Source organism: Diaporthe batatas, assembly GCF_019321695.1.
Source record: "Diaporthe batatas strain CRI 302-4 chromosome Unknown Contig00003, whole genome shotgun sequence".
Taxonomy (NCBI): domain Eukaryota; kingdom Fungi; phylum Ascomycota; class Sordariomycetes; order Diaporthales; family Diaporthaceae; genus Diaporthe; species Diaporthe batatas.
This window is the reverse complement of record NW_025408550.1, coordinates 494,040-511,265: the sequence shown is the minus strand read 5'-3', so window position 1 is coordinate 511,265 and position 17,226 is coordinate 494,040. Positions and strand designations below refer to the sequence as shown.

The following is a 17,226-nucleotide window of genomic DNA, read 5'->3' as shown; positions in this document are numbered from 1 at the left end:
CATTCAATCGCACTGTCCGAAATGAACAGTTGTAGCTACTCCTGGGACCAGGCACCGCTTACGAACTCTCAGTTGCACGGCAGGCTCCTTCTTTCTTGCACAAACGATTGGGCTTACTCTAGTCTAGTTGCAGGAGCTTGTCAACTGGTTGGACGCGGGATCACATGGTCTGTCTGCTGCAGGTTTCCATGCACTTGACCTGTTTGAGATGGTTACACATAGATGCATGCAAACCCCTCTTCCAAGCATCCTTTCGGTCTCTACGTTTTCCAAGGTTCTTTCCCTGTCATCAGTCATCCGCCATCACGCTGTGCCGCTTGCTCAGCCACACAACAAGGGACTGGACTGCTGAGCGCTGGGCAAGATATGAACTCAGATCTGTTGAATATACTCACTTGTCCTTTAACATCTCCATCCCTTATGCGGCTCAAATCACCCTAGAATGGCGAACCGAGTTCGGGGACGTGAAACGGTGTTCAGAGTCGCGGGCATCCCCCCGGGAGCCACGGAAGGCGACGCTGCATCTATAGTCGATCAGGTCTGCGATAGGATCGGTGGGCCAGATTTCTCGTGCCACTCTACTGTTCATTCACTTGGTCAGGATCCGTATTGCTTGGAGCAGCACACAGAGATGGTCGCAACGGTCACCTTTGAAACGCTACCTCCGCAGTTGGCAACTGCAACCAATCTACCCATTAAAGGGGAAGCGGAGTTTCGAGGTGAATGGATACTTGTCGAGTTGACATTCGACATCACCTTCCTTGGGTTCACACCACTCAACGAAGTTCATTGTCCTCGTGACGAGATCATCGAGTAAGTCACATGGCGATTATCTTCTGTCTAGATAAATATTGACCCCTGGTCTAACGCAACGGACACCCAAGTTGCATTGTTGTTAGCGGTCTTGCAAGTCATGCATATGGGTCCTGGAAGAGCAGGAAAGACCACTTCATGTGGCTGAGAGACGATGCAACATGGCGCAAGCCAAACGTCCGGGTTATGTTGTACGGATATGATACGGCACTGGTGAACAGCGAGTCGTTTCAAACCATTGAGAATATCGGTACTGAGCTGGGGGCTACTCTGTCACGAGTCCGCCGCATGCTTCAGGTGCGTGAGCCTACACCACGGAAACGCACAAGTCACCCAGATGTCTCTGACTGTCTCGGAAGCAAGGGAAAGTTGATTCGAGGCCTCGTCCCATTGTGTTCATCGCGCACAGCCTTGGCGGATTGGTGGTGAAACAGGCAAGTAGGAAAATAAATGCAATCATAAGCGATTCTCCCATTAACATTAAGGTCCTTAGGCAATCTGCAAGATGAGCTCGAGCAAGAAAGAGAATCAGAGAATAACGGCGTCGTGCATTTATGGCCTAATATTTTTTGGCGTCCCGAATGCTGGTATTCGTATAGAACATTGGCTTCCTATGGTCAAAGGCCAGCCCAATGAGGTTTTAGTCCGCGATCTGCGCCCTGGTTCCGAGTACCTGCTCAACCTGCAAAGAAATTTCGAGGCACAGTTCACTTATCCAAAGTCGAAGATCCTGTCGGTCTTCGAGACCATGAGGACAAGAACAGCAAAAGTCAGTGAGATAGGCAGAGATGTGGCCCGTATAAGAGTGCCAAAGCGCTGACTCCGCACAGTTTGAAGGAGGACGCTGGCAGATCACAGGTCCACACGAGATCTTAGTGGAAGAGGCATCGGCTACAAAACCCATGGACAACGCTCCAGAAAGTATAAGTCTCTGTACCATGCAAATGAATCAGAACCACGCGGACCTCCCGAAATTTGCGCACCGCCATGATCTGAACTACATGAATCTGGTCATGGAGCTCGAGGGGTTTTGGCATAATGCTATTGACGACGTGCGATTAAGGGTCGAGCCGGATACCATCACAGGACCATTGACTGTGTCGCCAGGATCCAAAGACAATGATGACGAGAACGTGCTAGGAGGTTCCCCTTTTACCCGGAAGGGTTGCGACTCGTCAGACTGAATCAATCGCAAATAGGCTCGCATTCGGCTGCTCTGTCACCCGTGCACGAATACCTCCAGTCACAAGCGCCAGAGTTAGGCGAAGACCTCTCAAAGGCCTCTTCACTACAGCGGGCAGTTGTTTCTGGAAGAACAGACGTCGTCAGCTGGTTCCTGAGCAAGGGCGCAGACGTGCACAAAAAAGACTCGTCCGGGGCAACACTGCTCCACTCGGCCGTTGAAAATGGGCACATGGACCTGGTCAGCCTTCTCATTGACCATGGGGCTGAAGTCAACGCCACAGACTCGAACGGCTTAACTCTGATGCACCTGGTTCCAGCCGGCAGGTCTGACATCGTCGGACTTCTTGTCCGTTCGGGTCTTGCGATTGATATCAAAGACAGCAACGGCAATAGTGGACTGATGTTGGCTGTGTTGCAGGGACAGGCGGAACGAGTCCGAACCTATCTGCTCAATGGCGCTGATGTGAATGCAGCAGAGCCAATTCCGGCATCAATAAAGCTTCAGAGCGACACCGTACTCCCCCCGATCTTAATAGCCGTTCTTAAGGAGAAAACTAGTGTTTTGAAAGCCCTGGTGGAACACGGAGCTGATCTTCGGCCTAAATTTTCTGTTGATGGGATGACGGCCCTCCATGAAGCGGCATCAAGACACATGCATGAAGCCATTCGGTGTCTAATCACCGCCAAGGTGGATCTGGAGGTCCGGGACGCAGATGGCGACACCGCCCTCCATTCAGTGGCTATGGCGGGTGACGGTCCGCACTCTGACATCTCTTTTAAGTTACTGCTCGATGCTGGAGCGGATATCGAGGCTCGGGATCTAGATGGCTTCACACCCCTCCATGCGGCTGCCCAAAAGGGTGTTTCCACGGTTGTGCAGAGGCTATTGGATTCAGGTTCCGATATCGAGGCTCGTTCCAGCCAACTACGAACTCCTTTGCACCAAGCTGCAGAATATGGCCACACAGAAATAATACAGAGGCTGCTTAATAAAGGTGCAGATATCCACAGCAAAGATCGCAACGGAGAGACTGCCTTACATGTCGCATGTCGGACTAGGTGCGACAAAAACCTCTCCGTGATCAAGTATTTGATCGCGTGCGGAGCAAGTGTGCTGGAGCCGACAACAGATGTGGCTAGGCGCAGGCTCCTGCCGGCACATTATGCTGCCAATTTCGGATTCAAGGAGGCGGTGGAGTTGTTCTTGAACATGGGATTTGAAAGCAGCTCAACAGATGGCCATGGCCTTCAGATGATCCACCACGCCGCTTCGAAAGGCCATGTGGACGTGTTGAAATTGCTCCTCTCCAGAAATGCAGCAGCCAGTTCCGGCACGAGGACCGGGGGAGAGCGTCCACTCCACTTCGCAGCGCGAGGAGATCACGAAGAGGCCGTCTCAGTGCTGTGCAAGTACGGAGCTGATGCCAACCTCCCAGCATGGAAGGATGGGTGCTACCCAATCCACTTCGCGGCGCAGTGTGGCCACGACAAAGTGATATCCGTGCTACGGAAGAACGGAGCCAAAATCGATGTCTTGGACGATCAGAAGGGGACTGCGCTTTTCCATGCTGCACGCGGGGGCCACAAAGGTACTGTATCGTTGTTGTGCGATCACGGCGCTCAGGTCAATCTCGGATCGTGTAATGCCCTTATCTCGGCGGGATGGCAGGGGCGTGCAGACATCGTGTCCGTGCTGTGCGAGAGAGGTGCAAGTGTCCATATCAATAGGCACACACGCATGTCACCTCTCATCGAAGCTGCGAAGGCGGGTCATATTGACGTCGTCCGGATCCTGTTGCAATACGGCGCTGATGTTGACGTTCGGTCAAAAAATCTCCACTGGACACCGCTGCACTTTGCAGCGTATAACAACCGCAAGGAAATGCTCAAGCTGTTCCTGGAGAAAGGGGCTGACCGACAAGCCCTGACGAAGGGCGGGGAAACAGCATGGGCACTTGCTCAGAAAATGGGCCATGGTGAGATGTGCCAGATGTTAGGAAGACCCTCATTACAAGGCAAAGCAGATACCGGTGGCAGGACCTCTGATCCCACAACTAGCAAGAAGGTCGTGCCCACGAGGAAAAAGACTCCAAAGAAGTAATTCCGTCAGGGGCACATACATATATCCGAGTCGCCGATCTCTCCTGCTTTCTGAAATACACTTCAGAACAGCACTTGCGATTCAATTCCCAGACCTCAATGTTACGGCTGACTCCAATGTCTGGCTCATTACCAAAGAGAACAATGGCTGCAAGTAATTCGCCGCCGCTTATCTTACAATCTTGTGCTGCAGAAAGGGCGAGCAGAGAACATTTGAACGGACAGGGCATAGCACGAGTTCTTAGGGTACCTCTGTGCATTCAGGGGATTTTTGGGCAACAGAATACATTGGCCAAGCCATCATCTTCACGAGTTGATACGGATTGGAGGGTCACGTAGCCAACCTTAGAATGGACGGCCACCTGGAGAAAGACCCGGAACGGGCCGTGTTACGGCTCGTGTAAGCGAGTGGGCCTGGAAAAGTCCGACAGCATCCTGGTCCAAGGTCCGTGGTTTGAATACTCGCTGGGATGGCAAGCCACCGTGCGCCGTAGAGTGCCCAGGTGAGTGCCTATCGAAACCATCGGAGTGGCCGCATGCAAATGACTCGAATATCTAAACTTACTGCCCAGGTACACAGGAAAAGGCCTTTGGGGGCCCGTGTCTCATATCAAGAAAATGTGTCCAACGACCTCGCATTGAGATTCCAAAGATGGTACGGCGCCCCGTTGGAGGGCGGATGCGACAGCGCTAGCGACACCGGATGGCAGGGCCTGCGACGACGTGAACTCCTCCGCCAGTTGTGGATCTCGGAATGACAGAATCAGAAATTGGATCACGGCCACGGACTCCGGAGAGGCTGTGTCACTGAGCAGATTTCCTGCGCAGAGTTATGGACGTCAAGTTGGTAAAGGCGCGGGTCGATGTTCTTCGCATGACGGGAAAAAATATAAAAATGCTCTCCGAATCGCATCACTTGAGCTAATTGTGAGGACTAGCTGGGAGGTCTATCTCAGCTCAAACTACTAGTACAATAAGCTTTTTGATACTGCCAAAGCCGCTTTATTTACAACTCCCCACGCCAGCCTCGTATAATTTGATGAATTATTAACGTTACCGAGGTATCATCCAACATATCGCATCTTCCACCACTGTTATCGACAATCTAATTATGCTTTTTAAACGCTGGGCCTTGAGCATTTACTACTCTAGGAAAGCTGACTTCCGACGTATGCGGAATAGAAGCGAAACCAGTTAAGCTTATCATCATGGCGGATCAGCCTCCTCCCGCAGGGTAAACATGCCCACTCCCAATATTGATAGCTCGCACTTTCCTCTTCGTTCTCGAAAGTATATCCGCATGGGCCCAGTCGCTAACAGAACTCTCCTCCTTCCCACAGAAACCCTGGCGCGGCGGCACCTCATGCCCACGCCCACGGCCCCAAGCAAGGGGTGGGCCTGGCTGGGGATGTTGTGGGCTCTGTTTCCAAGGGCCTCGAGGTGGGCGGGCACCGGAACCCGGTCAGCGAGATTGTCGGGACCGTCTCGGATGGGCTGAAGCACGGGGCCGGGGAGCAGCCCACCAGGCGCGCGGAACCCAAGAAGTAATTGATCAAGGCCAGCGTGGCTTTGATAGAGGGGCTGGAGGTATCAGGCATGTTGTTGGTGGTGCAAATTTGAAACTCGATGGCTCATGGCTGTGGGATCCTGGCGCGTGCGGCCTTGCACTTCTGATACTTAGTAAGATGCGGTGTGAGAGTTCGACACGAACCTTTTCTTTTTTTTCACTTTTGATCAATTGGGCTGTATGTTTGAGAAGTGCTTCTGTGCCACTTCTTCCCTGACTGCTCGGATGTCCACTCCGCGGATGCGATGACTCTCCTCTCAATTTACAATGAGATGCCCTCTCATAGGAGACATCCCCATAGGACACTCTTCTGCGGGATAACTTCCCATCGGATTCTTTTCTATAGGTTAACCTTCTACAGAACTCCCTACCAGCCCTCCCTCTCATTAAATTCTTATTAAATCCCTTCCCAGGGTTCCTGTAGGATACCCTCAGGTATCAATGCGATACCAGCCAGCTCCTATACTAAACTGCCAGATTAGAACTAGGGTTTATAGTCCACCGCCTTAAGTTCGAGGGCGCGTTCGACGGTTTTAAGTTGCATGTCAGACGAATTTAGGATCATCTGGAAGCCGGCCTCTTCAGAGATCCATGGCACGTCGGGAGCTGAAAGAGGCTCGTAAATGGCCAAGCTGTTGCCGGAGGTGAAGTCGGTAAAAGTAATCTGAGTTGGTCCAAATTTGTCAGTCATCTGATACACCTGGAAAGATTTGATATTTTTATTCTAACGACTCACCCGGTTCCAATTAATAAACGGTAGGAAGAAATATATCGGAGTGTCGGCAGCAGCCAGCATGCACCGCTTGCGGAGGATGTGAACGCGGGGATGTCTCTTCGCGATCCCGGCACACATTCCTGCAAAGTCTTCGTTGCTTACAAAATCGAAATGCAAAAACGAGCATGTCTTGAGGTTTGGAAAGAAGTCCAGAGTCTCGGCGACATTGAGATGCCGGGGGATGTCCTCGTGTCGTAGCCATTTGTTGAATGGGACGGTCGGCAAATATAAACCACGGAGATGCTGGACGTGCTGTCTGGCAATGGCGGGGATGCGGTTCAAGAAGTAGCCGCGTGAGAATAATTCCCATGTGTGCCTGTACTTGTTAAAATCTGCATAGTCACCCGCTAAGCGGCGATTTACTATCACAGTCAGTGACCAGCAGACGGCGAGGGCCTCGGTGTAGACCTGCCGACAGGTGAGGAGGAAGTTGTGGGTCGACTTGGCGGTGGTGAAGACGCTGCAGCGGCCGGTGACGAGCACGCGATCAAGGACGAGGTCACGCTCAGAGCCAGCGAAGGTCTCGTGGTAGATCATGTTGCGGAGCTCGGGGGGGAGCTTGAAGATGGGCGACCTGTGGTGTCCCCAGTCGCGGGGGCGGGTCTCGTCCTCGTCGGCCATATTGCTTGTCAACCTTGGAAGCCAATCTTGGGTTAAGACGCAGGAGGTTGGGAGGTGAAGGGTGTAGGGTTTGCGTGGTCAAGTCCCGCCGAATGAGGACATAAGGAACAAAAAGTTGAAGGTTAAAATACGTCCTTTTCAAGCGCTAGGTCTTGAGCGCTTACCACCGTATGAAGACGCCATGTATGTCCTCGGACATATAGGGAATAGAAGCGAAACCACTTAAAATATGTCCGTATGACTGCTGCGTGCTTCGCCGCCCATAAGCCCTTGGGCGACTTGTGTCGACGATTCTAGTCTGCGGCGCCGTCGGGAGCGATGCCTTCTAGACTTATCTGCACGGTACGAGGCTGAGGCCACGTACGTACCCACGTATTATGTTCTCTCCACACTATAGGCTGTTATGGGCATGGTGTTTTTTTTTTAAAAAAATGTTGGTTCTTTAACTACTGCGCAAAGGGGCCACATAAGTTTTATACATATGGGTTAGAAACGGAACTGCAAGCTTTTCACTACTTCGTTCTACATCTAAAGCAGGGTCGGATACCTGACTTGCTGATACTGATTATTTATACTACTTCCCATCGCAGACAGCCTCCACTACACTTTATTGAGAAACTGCATGGTATTTAAGGGGTGGCAACACATGGATTTGTTTTGTTACAACTGCTCTGATTCTGTGCTTGAAGTCATCGTCGGATCCCTTGCACTTAGGTGCGCCTTGGCACCTCCTAGGGCATGACGAGGTTGGGTGGGTTGGCGGGGGATGGTAGTACACGAGCGTCGGGTGCCCCTGTACATAGGGTTAGGGTCAAGATGCTGGCCAGTGCTTAAGCTCACCTGTAGGCAGTAGATTGGCAGGCAGCTGTTCCCTGGTTGCCTGGCTTGTTCCCAGCCAAGGCTTGGTCGATTCATCAAGACCAAACACGGCGGCACAAACAAGACGGGCGACGAGACGAAAGACCGAGTCTGCCCGAATTCAGACCTCGGGCCCAGGCATCATCCCATCTTCTTAATTGTCATCACCTCTACGCGCCTGGCCCCTTGGTGGTTGCCCTCCCTCGCACCACTGATGCGACGGTTGTGACGCGTCTCTTTTCTTGACCACCCACCGCCATCGATCGACTGCCGATTCAAGGCCCATCTGCTCCACAAGACTGTCCTGCTAGCCTACCGCTTTTCTGCAGGAAATCTGGGGTGGTGGCAAACGCTAGAATATCTGGCGGAAAGGCAATCGAGGACCTACCCTGAACCAAGATCCTTCGCTCTCGTTAACCATCTGGGCAAAGGAAGAAGAGACACCGAGATGCACATCAACCTGGACCTGGGCCTTGTAGTGGAGCTGGCCGACGGGCCAAACGGGCCCAACAAGGAAACTGGACGGAGACGCTGGCTGGTGCACCCCGTCACCAGACTCTGGGCCAAACAAGCTTCTCCTTGTGGATCCACTGCGGAAGGAGACTCGAGGTCGGACTCAGTCTCAACTTCAGCTGCCGAGCCGAAGAGCTGGTGGTCAACGAGGCTGGGGGCTGCCAAGTCGACAGTCTGAAGGAGATTGGGATGGGACTTGCCGGGCTCTCAGGCTCTTTAACAGTGTGACACACCACAGTCGGACAATTACGCAGGCTCCACACCAGGGCGGCCGAGTGTGATAGTACCCCGTGTTACAGACCCGCGGTCCTGGCCCTGTCAGTCACACCAGCTGGTGTTTCTGTGCTCGGGGGCTTCAAACACCAGCCTGGCCCGCCTCCACCCCGAATCACCCGCAGAACCCTGGAATCGTCCGTGGAAGGGGCTTATTCAGTGGGGGGTTCCGTGCCCAGCCCGCCCAGCACTGCTATCACCCCCCTGGCTCTGTTCTGTGTGTGGACTTTGGTGGTGGACTAGAGACTTGGTAGTCCCTGACTTGGCTGCCTCGCTTGCTGCTAATGGTGGGACAAGTGCCAAGCGACAACACACACGCACACCCCGAACCCTGCCCTGCCAGACTTCCGCAGTGGGCAGGTCGTTCTGGGATGTGCGCTGTCCGACTGCTGATCGCTAGAAGGGATCACCCACATTCTGAAACATGACGTTGGCGACCCTGCTGCTGAAACAACACGACCTGCCGCCTCCATCCCGGTTCAGTGCAGCACCTGTGCTTCCAGTTGCAGCCAGAGTCACCCAAGACGCATGATGGTTTGCTCGCTCGCAATTTTGTTGCATGGCACCACCATGTTTGCTGGCAACTCAGCGATCACCGGTGCAGGAGGAACCCTCTCGATCTGCTCAAAATCGGTGATGTGCCCTGCCTCCCTGTTCGTGTTGTAAATCCCCCCAAGACTTCTTTTTCCTTGTCTTGTTTTGTTTTCCCTCACTCTACTTGAGTTTCTGGGCAGCCCGTCGCTCGTCCCAACTTTTTGAGCTGTTCTGTCCAATCTTCTGACACAAACGGCTGCGTCGACCTGTGTCGTCCGGATGATCATCGCCCCTCCTTCTCTTCTTGCCAGTGCCCAGGAGGTCTTTTCTGTCGTTCTTTGCAGTACCATCCGAGGGCTGTGCCCGTTATCTCCTCGCCTGCCGGTTTCGAAATACTTCGAATGACACCGGATGCCTTTTCATCTGCCTATTCTTGGCTTTCGAATCTGAAGTTGGGATCAGTGGCTTGTCAACCGCGTGCGTGGGCGTTGCTGGGCATTCTTCTCTCAAGACGCCTGACATCTCGTTTTCTTCCAACTTTATTCCGAACATCGAATTTATCTTGGTGCCCGGCCCCGTGCGTACGCCTGCCGTACCTGACTCAAAGAAAGGGTTGCTTGATGCCTGAGCTGCCGCCCCAGGGCTGTTGGTGAAGAAATGGTCGCTCTCCGACTCGATTCGTTCCTGTAAGTACACAGCTCGGGCAGTGATCGCCGCTCGCTTGCTACGTGACGAGGGTCCGTGGTGCTGATCTCATGTACGTTGTAGGGCACGGCGAAGCGGCGGACAATGGGCAGCCGCTCGGGTACATGCCAGACAAAAGGACGACGACGACATTCTGGACGGCCGGCAGGCGCCTCCTTTTCGCAGGACCATCGCATTTGTGAAGAGGGACGATGCCGACGACAAACTCGACACAGCTGCGGATGAGGCCGAAGACGCGGCCGACACAGCGCGGGATGAGTCTGAAGACGACGATGACTCGTCGTCTTCGTCGTCGCCGACACCGTCGCCATCGCCATCGCCGCCGGCAGCTTTGACCACGAGTTCGAGCACGACATCGACGACGTCGTCCGAGTCAGACACTGACACAGATTCAAGTACATCGAGTACTTCGACGTCGGCGTCGACGACACTGTCTATCCCTCCGATCTTGACATCAACCCTGTCCACCTCGACAAGCATCCCGCAGATAACCCCACCGCCACAGACGAATCTGCCATTGTTGACAAGCAGCCTTGCGCTACCGACAACCACCACCAGCGGTGCTATCTTCATAGGGTCGCCCGGGAGCCAAGAGACTGGGAGGCAGCAGAATGACCGTGACGGAGGGCCGCCATCTGGTCTTAGCGCCTCTTGCAAAGCCGGCATCGCCTTGGGTGTCCTTGGTATGTTTCGTTGCGTCATGAAGGCCGCACTTTGACTAACACTTAGTTCAGCTGGTCTAGGCCTCATCGTAGGTGTGCTCTGGGGGACATTTCTCATCCGCCGGCGCCGGCGCCGTCATGGTCAAGATGAGCTTGACCCTCGCGGCTACCCCTCTCGCATTGGTCGAGGAAGTCGTTTCGACTTCAACCTTCCATCGATGCCGGCGTTACCGTCATCGCTCGCAGCACCACTCGAGCGATTCTACAAACCGAAACCCGAGGCGATTCCGAAACGCCAAGTCTCGAATCCGTTCAACGCAAGGCACGTCAGCGGCCACCGAGACGCTCGCTCTGATTCGGACATCCTGAACGAGGCTATCCAAGCCGCGTACCAGATGGAAGACGGGCGCAATGACGCGGTTCCACAGGGCTTCCTAGATGAGAAGCGGCGGGATCCGAACCATCTACTGCCATTGCTCGACCCGGCGCCGGTCGAGCAGGCACACATCCGAAAGAGCGTGGTCAGCTGGTTCAAGCGCTCCAGCAGGCACCATCCGCTCAAGCTCAACCCGGCGAGTGGGAGTGGGAGCCTGCGCAGCTCCATCGGCAGCAACCTGACTGGAGGCAGGAGGAGCCGGCCTGCAAGCCAGGCGACGCAAAGGACCGTCAGCTACCATTCCAATTCGGGGGACAGCGCGGCTGCGGAGAGCAGTGGAGCTAGGAGGATGCAGGACGTTCCCCCGCTCCCAGACTTGGGACTACAGAAGGCGTATACCAACAACACAGCGCCAGCCGCACAGTCGCCCACCGAGTCGACCGCTGAGTCGACTGCCGAGTCCGTAACGGCACCCCTGCCGGTCTTCACCAGAGACGACGCCCAGGCGTACTACAAGTCGATGTTGGCGGGCTCATCCGTGTCGGGCTCCACGGAGCGGATGTCGGCCATGAGCTCCTGGACGGACGTGACGCGCACGACCATGGCGGGCGGGCGGTCGAGCGCCATGCCCACGCCGGGCCTGTCGCCGCCGCCCAGCTTCCACAGCGGCTCAAACAGGACCAGCGCCATGCCGCAGACGCCCATCACGCCTGGGTATACGACGACGGGGGGTGAGAACACGAGGACGGGGGAGGATATGTATGCGCTGTATGCGCAGACCAGGGGCAGTGTGGCTGGGAGCGCGGTTGGCCTGGGGCTTCAGCAGCAGCAGCAGCAGCAACAGCAATCTCCAGGCAAGCCCGCGGGGAGCTGAGGGGCAAAACAAAGTAATGTGACGGTGTGATATAATAATGCTTCTTTTTTTGTCTTAGCGATTGATACACCCAAGTGAGCCAAAATTAGTTCAATACAGCCGCTATGCAAACTCTGAGAGACGGCAGTTGGGTACGGCGAATCTCCCACGGCTCCTGCGGACGTTCTTCTCCAACTACCTGCCAGTCAGCCACGGAATGCCACCCTGCGCGCATTAAACGCCCAACAATTTGCGGCCTGACTTTTGTACAAAGCGTACAAGCTCTAAGCCATGAGCTCCGTCACGTCGCAGTTGGGAATTCTATATTGCAGGGCGAAGAGGTTGTTGAGATTGGCTGCGTTATGCCATGCGCGCTGCTGGACGTGTTCGTCTGTTGTTTTTACGGTTTGTAGGATCTCACTGGCTGAACTCAAAACGTTTATAGTTCTCAGCTTGGTGATAAGTTCATCACATGTCGATCTCTTTGGATGAGGTCGTATTGCTCCTTTCTGTCGAGTGAAGGGGAAGTGAGGGAGTCTGCTGGGTAGGAATAAAGTCTGGTCCCAACTCTCCACAAGCGGAGGAAGACATAAGGTCTTGCCAGCACGAATATCGCCGCGTCGTCTCGGGCGGTCCTCAGGGCCAACACACTCGTTCAACATGCCGCGCTCCATATCAGCAACATGCCTCTCCCTCCTCCTAGCCCCCTGCTGGGCCCAACCATCGGCCCCAAAAGGTCTAAGCCTAGGCCTCCTCCCCCGACAATCACCCCCAACACCGCCCGACGGCGGCTTCGGCGCCCTCGGGTGCCTCCCCATCACAGCGAGCAACGCAACAGTGGAAATCACACCAGCCGGCCCGCCCGTGACCCTCGAGACAACGGGCGTCTACCTCCGCGCGGCCGGGTCCGTCGACGACGGGCTGTACCTAGGGTACGCGGTCCGCGAGGGCTTTGCGAAGGCCCTGCGGACGTACCGGTCAGACGACGGCGGGGGCTCGTGGGCGCGGCTCGGGGACGTGGAGCGCGCCGCGGACAACCGCACGAGGGAGCTGGACAACGCGTTCCCGCTCGTGCTGCCGCCCGGGTTCCCCGGGACGGGCGGGCCGCCCAACGGCTCGTCCCCCAACAACAACACCGGCACCAACTCCAGCGCGACTGGTAATGGGGTCGGGGGCGGTAGGAGCAGGATCCTCTACGCCTACAGGAACCACGACCGCTCGCCGAACAACACCCTCGGCGTGCCGGGCGGCTACACCACCTACCGCCTGACGGTGTCGGCGTCCGACGACGGCGGGGCCAGCTGGAGCTTCCTCGGCGACGTCGACACGCGGGCCGCCAACAACGGGTCCGCGGCCCTCAACGGGCTGTGGGAGCCGTTCCTGCGGGTCGCGGGGGACGGGCGCACGCTGCAGGCTTATTACTCGGCCGAGAACGACGCCGGGGACCAGGACAGCCTGCTGCGGGAGTCGGCGGACGGGGGCCGGACGTGGGGGGAGCGGCGGGTCGCCTCGGGCGCGGGGAGGGTGCGGAGCCGGGACGGGATGACGGGCGTCGCGAGGCTCGGCGAGGGTGGCGAGGGTGGTGGGGATGACCAGCGGCTGATATTGCTCTTCGAGACGACCGAGTCGGGCCGCTTCGACATGCGCCGCGTCCTGTCGCCCGACGACGGGCGGACGTGGCCCGCCGACACGCGGGCGCGGGTCTACGACCCGCTTGACGAGGAGAAGCAGGCGTCCGCGCCGGCCGGGGTGATTAATGTCGGGGGCACGCTGGTCGCCGGGTTCATGACGAACGAGGGGACCAACGGCAGCGGGACCGTGCCTGGGGACTTCAAGGTTGTCAGCAGTGTTGACGACGGGGAGACGTGGAGCGAGAGCGTGCTCATTGCGGGCGAGGCGATCTGGCCTGGGCTGTACGCGCTCGGGAGGGAGAAGTTTCTGGCCCTGTATAGCTTTGATACTCACGAGGGGGATTATGTCGCTGCTACTAGGGTGTTCGAGGTGCTGAGGGCCTAGCTTTAGAAGGGCCTCTATCTGCTGCCTCGTCACATCGACGAGTTGGCCTCTGAGCTGGGCACCCAAGGGTACTGGCGACGAGATTGGGGAGACGTACGATATTACAGCTGTTGGTGGAAACTGACATGGGCATTGATAAAACCCATGTTGTAGACTGGTTTGCTTTCATGCATCTCCTCGAATGAATGTGGAATAGAAGCGGGATTAGATATGATTTAAAGCCCAGGGACAGCAACAGCTTCTCCAGTAAATACACCAAGGTCAATAAAGAGAGGAGCAAGGTCAAACTAGGCCCTGAGAGCTACTTTCTTCAACTCCAACAACAAGCACAATAACATCCTAGGGCCTATACCAAAACACAAAGACAGCACACCGGTAGTACTCACCTATAGATATCCAGCGCCAGCAGGTAGGTCACCAAGGGGTTCTTCTAATCGGGGAGGTTCTAGCGAGGAGAGAGGGGAAGCGGAGGCGAAGTCGTGCAAGGGGTTCGTGGGGGGCTGTTCGGAACATGTGGGACAGAGAGCTTTGTTGTGCACGGCATGGAGGGTGGCACATGGCTTTGCTGGCCATGGTGATCAGGGATCGAAGCGTTCATCTCGTGCTACGAGGAGAAATGCTGCCATGCAAACATTTCTCTATTGTACGTTCAAGTTCGGCGTCAGCGCCAACGATTATAAAATGACTTCCAGCCAACATTTCCATCCACGCCGGGCGGCCCGGGAGTGTCAGTCAGGAAGCACGTCAGCAATTGAACAAGAACAACCGTTATGATCCCGTGGATAAGGCAATCAAGGGAGACATAAGGGTCTCGCAGAAGCGGACTTGGAGATGGCGCCGCGCAGCTGTGTGATATTTATTTGGTGTGTGTAGGTGCCCTGGCTATCTCCATTCCAGCAGGCTGGGAAGTATCCAGGAGGCCAGGACCTCGCGGCTTTTCATCTCTGCCGCTCCACCTGGGCACATCGGTGCACGCCATATCGACCTCACCGTCTTCCTGTTTGCAGCTATGTAATCGCAACGCGCCTCACTCATCAAGTTCGAACTCGACCTTGTCAGCATCTAGTGTCACCCCCGAGACGACCTGGAAGTTTCCGCCCCCTCTGACGACCTGCTCGCAGTGCTTGATGTGGTGCTCGCTGTCGGATCGGAGCGGCAGGAACTTGCCGTTGAACCGGTTTCGATGCTCCCACCGCCAGAAGAAGAAGCAGTGCTGTTACAACGTAAGTTCAGGTTGTATTCTTTTGCTTTTTTTTTTTTTCATCTTAGAAAATAAATGTTCACTGGACGAAAATAGAAAAAAAGGCCAAGGACGTATGCCACCACCTCTCTCTGCTTACCGTGATATGCCACTCGGAGCTCATATGGAACGTGGCATTGGGATCGTTCCCAAACTCGGCGATCTCGTCCAGGCTGAGCCGGACCTGCCGCGCCTTGTCTGCAAAGTACATCCAGTGCCCGTCAGGCCCGTCGCCCAGCAACTCGAACTCCAGTTCGAGCTCGTCGTCGCGGCAGTGCTCCGGCAGCCACGCCGACGCCAGCGGGCTGTACTTGCACCCCAACACCCTGGCCTCGGCTGTGGTGCTCCCGCAGTGGCACTATGTGAATGGAGTCAGTGGATGGTTGTGGTTTCAACGTAGAGGGATTTGTGTTAGAAGAGGCACGTGTAAGGCACAACGATTGCCGCCCCTGCACCTCCTCCCCTCAGGGGACCTAACCGGCGATGACCCCCCATAAGCCACGACTGGGAGAGAAAAACACAAGGCAAGTATGAACACAGATTCTTGATGCATAGGATGAGGCAGTCAAGTCGGAAAACCACTCTGGCGTCCACTCACCGATTGCCGCGGTACGGCGTAGCCCTCTGCGAACGGGTCGAACATGACACTGTCGTGCTGCTGTCGGCCGCGATAGAAAGTGATGTTGTAAGCCATACTCAGTACACCGAGGAAGGCTAACGCGGCCAGTATCACGTCCTTGACTACTTTCTTCCCCTCGGTGCTCCGCAGCATGCCCCCCTTCCGGGGGAGGCTACCCTCCGCGGCGTCCTCAGACGAGTTGACTCTTGTAAGACTTGTCAGCATACCACGGCTGGTAGAAGCGGTCGGTATAGGGTCAATTGGACTTTGTATGCTTCAGTCTTACCTTCGGTATGCGTATTGCATCGCAGCGCAGTTTCTCTCTGTGTTGTTTGGCTCAGGTGCCATGTTGTGCTCAAGAGCCATCCGGGTGAGCTCAACATCCTTTGCCGTCTGGAAATCATCTCAGGGCAGGAAGATTCCGGCACCGATATGGGGCCAGGCTGAGTTGACTGGTAACTACCGAACAGCGGACCTCATAGGACGAGGCTGACCTCGCCCCCCTCAGCTGTCCAGACCTGCCTGCCGATGGTTGACCGCTACATGGGGCTTGGCCAGACTCAGTGGAGATCCGGAAACGTTCTTCGCCACGGATCGGACTCTGAGGTGACCTCCGAGGCGCGCGCCCAATCCTGCGGCTCGTGTGAAAAGTCGGTATCATCATTGCCCAGGCGTATACTAGTATGAGTCGAATCCACCGTATGAAGGCGCCATGTATGTCCTTGGACGTATACGGAATAGAACGAAACCACATATGAGTCGAATGAGACTACCTGACGTCGCCGTCTGCTCCGTTGCAGTGTCAAGGTTACTGCCGTGGCTTCAAGGTTGCTGCCGTTGCTTTAAGGTTGCTGCCGCTGCTTTAAGGTTGCTGCCGCTGCCTCTGACCTCGGTATGACCCGAGGACGGGCATATACCTAGGTACCTTAGTGTGACCGAGTCGTTTCGACTTGTTATAGAGGTCACAAGCATCAAGAAGTTTTCATCGCAAGTCATGGAGTTAGGTGGCAGTACCTTCCCTCCAAAATTTGGTTGTCGTCTACAGACCTGAAAAGGATCCTTGTGAAATGCTCCCCGAAAGTATTCTTAGTAGAGAAGCTGGGTAGCAACTACGTCACAGCTAACCTGGCCAATTAAGTTCTCGGGGGCAGGGAAACCCCTCGGATGCTTATTGTGAGCTGTACGATTCAGTTTGTAAGAGCCATTCTGAGTTTCACGCCGAACTCTTTCAGCTAGTTACTGCTTAGTTGACGGATCGGCGCAAATAGGCTCCATCTTGGGCGGCCCACAAACTAACTGATCTTGGTCGTGCGAACAGCCCGCCAGCCCCCCCCCCCCCCATGCTGGCCGTCTGGAGGTGGGTCGCAAACCCGAGGCGGGTGGGGTCCCCATAGAATAGACTTAGTAAATTGACGCGCTGCCAGCTTAGTACCTATGTAACTTATGTGCCTGGCAATATACCTACACCTCTACAGGGGTAACAAGCGTTGTTTAGTGATATCCCTACCGAAAGTTG

General features: G+C 55.4%; 6 protein-coding genes across 6 annotated transcripts; 4 read left to right on the top strand and 2 right to left on the bottom strand.

Annotated features, from left to right (window-relative positions):
- Nucleotides 1-442: 442 nt before the first annotated feature.
- On the top strand, nt 443-1,997 carry KVR01_003273 (uncharacterized protein; the record flags this gene model as incomplete). The annotated part of the gene is made up of 6 exons (XM_044787911.1): nt 443-538; nt 602-813; nt 885-1,110; nt 1,173-1,247; nt 1,307-1,582; nt 1,644-1,997. The coding sequence occupies 6 exons, from the start codon at nt 443-445 to the stop codon at nt 1,995-1,997; spliced, it is 1,239 nt and encodes a 412-aa protein (XP_044648288.1).
- A 230-nt stretch (nt 1,998-2,227) lies between these two features.
- Nucleotides 2,228-4,099, top strand: KVR01_002672 (uncharacterized protein; the record flags this gene model as incomplete). Its single annotated transcript, XM_044786562.1, has 1 exon — nt 2,228-4,099. One exon carries the CDS (start codon nt 2,228-2,230, stop codon nt 4,097-4,099), a length of 1,872 nt encoding a protein of 623 aa, XP_044647687.1.
- A 2,050-nt stretch (nt 4,100-6,149) lies between these two features.
- KVR01_002272 (uncharacterized protein) lies at nt 6,150-7,061 on the bottom strand (the record flags this gene model as incomplete). Its single annotated transcript, XM_044783504.1, has 2 exons — nt 6,150-6,329; nt 6,402-7,061. The coding sequence occupies 2 exons, from the start codon at nt 7,059-7,061 to the stop codon at nt 6,150-6,152; spliced, it is 840 nt and encodes a 279-aa protein (XP_044647287.1).
- An 894-nt stretch (nt 7,062-7,955) lies between these two features.
- Nucleotides 7,956-11,866, top strand: KVR01_002439 (uncharacterized protein). Its single transcript, XM_044791334.1, has 3 exons — nt 7,956-9,925; nt 10,008-10,627; nt 10,679-11,866. Exons 1-3 carry the CDS (start codon nt 9,897-9,899, stop codon nt 11,854-11,856), a joined length of 1,827 nt encoding a protein of 608 aa, XP_044647454.1. The 5' UTR covers nt 7,956-9,896; the 3' UTR covers nt 11,857-11,866.
- Nucleotides 11,867-12,495: 629 nt separating this feature from the next.
- On the top strand, nt 12,496-13,851 carry KVR01_002494 (uncharacterized protein; the record flags this gene model as incomplete). Its single annotated transcript, XM_044785596.1, has 1 exon — nt 12,496-13,851. One exon carries the CDS (start codon nt 12,496-12,498, stop codon nt 13,849-13,851), a length of 1,356 nt encoding a protein of 451 aa, XP_044647509.1.
- Nucleotides 13,852-14,878: 1,027 nt separating this feature from the next.
- On the bottom strand, nt 14,879-16,058 carry KVR01_002368 (uncharacterized protein; the record flags this gene model as incomplete). Its single annotated transcript, XM_044783777.1, has 4 exons — nt 14,879-15,064; nt 15,192-15,449; nt 15,690-15,915; nt 15,997-16,058. 4 exons carry the CDS (start codon nt 16,056-16,058, stop codon nt 14,879-14,881), a joined length of 732 nt encoding a protein of 243 aa, XP_044647383.1.
- Nucleotides 16,059-17,226: the final 1,168 nt, after the last annotated feature.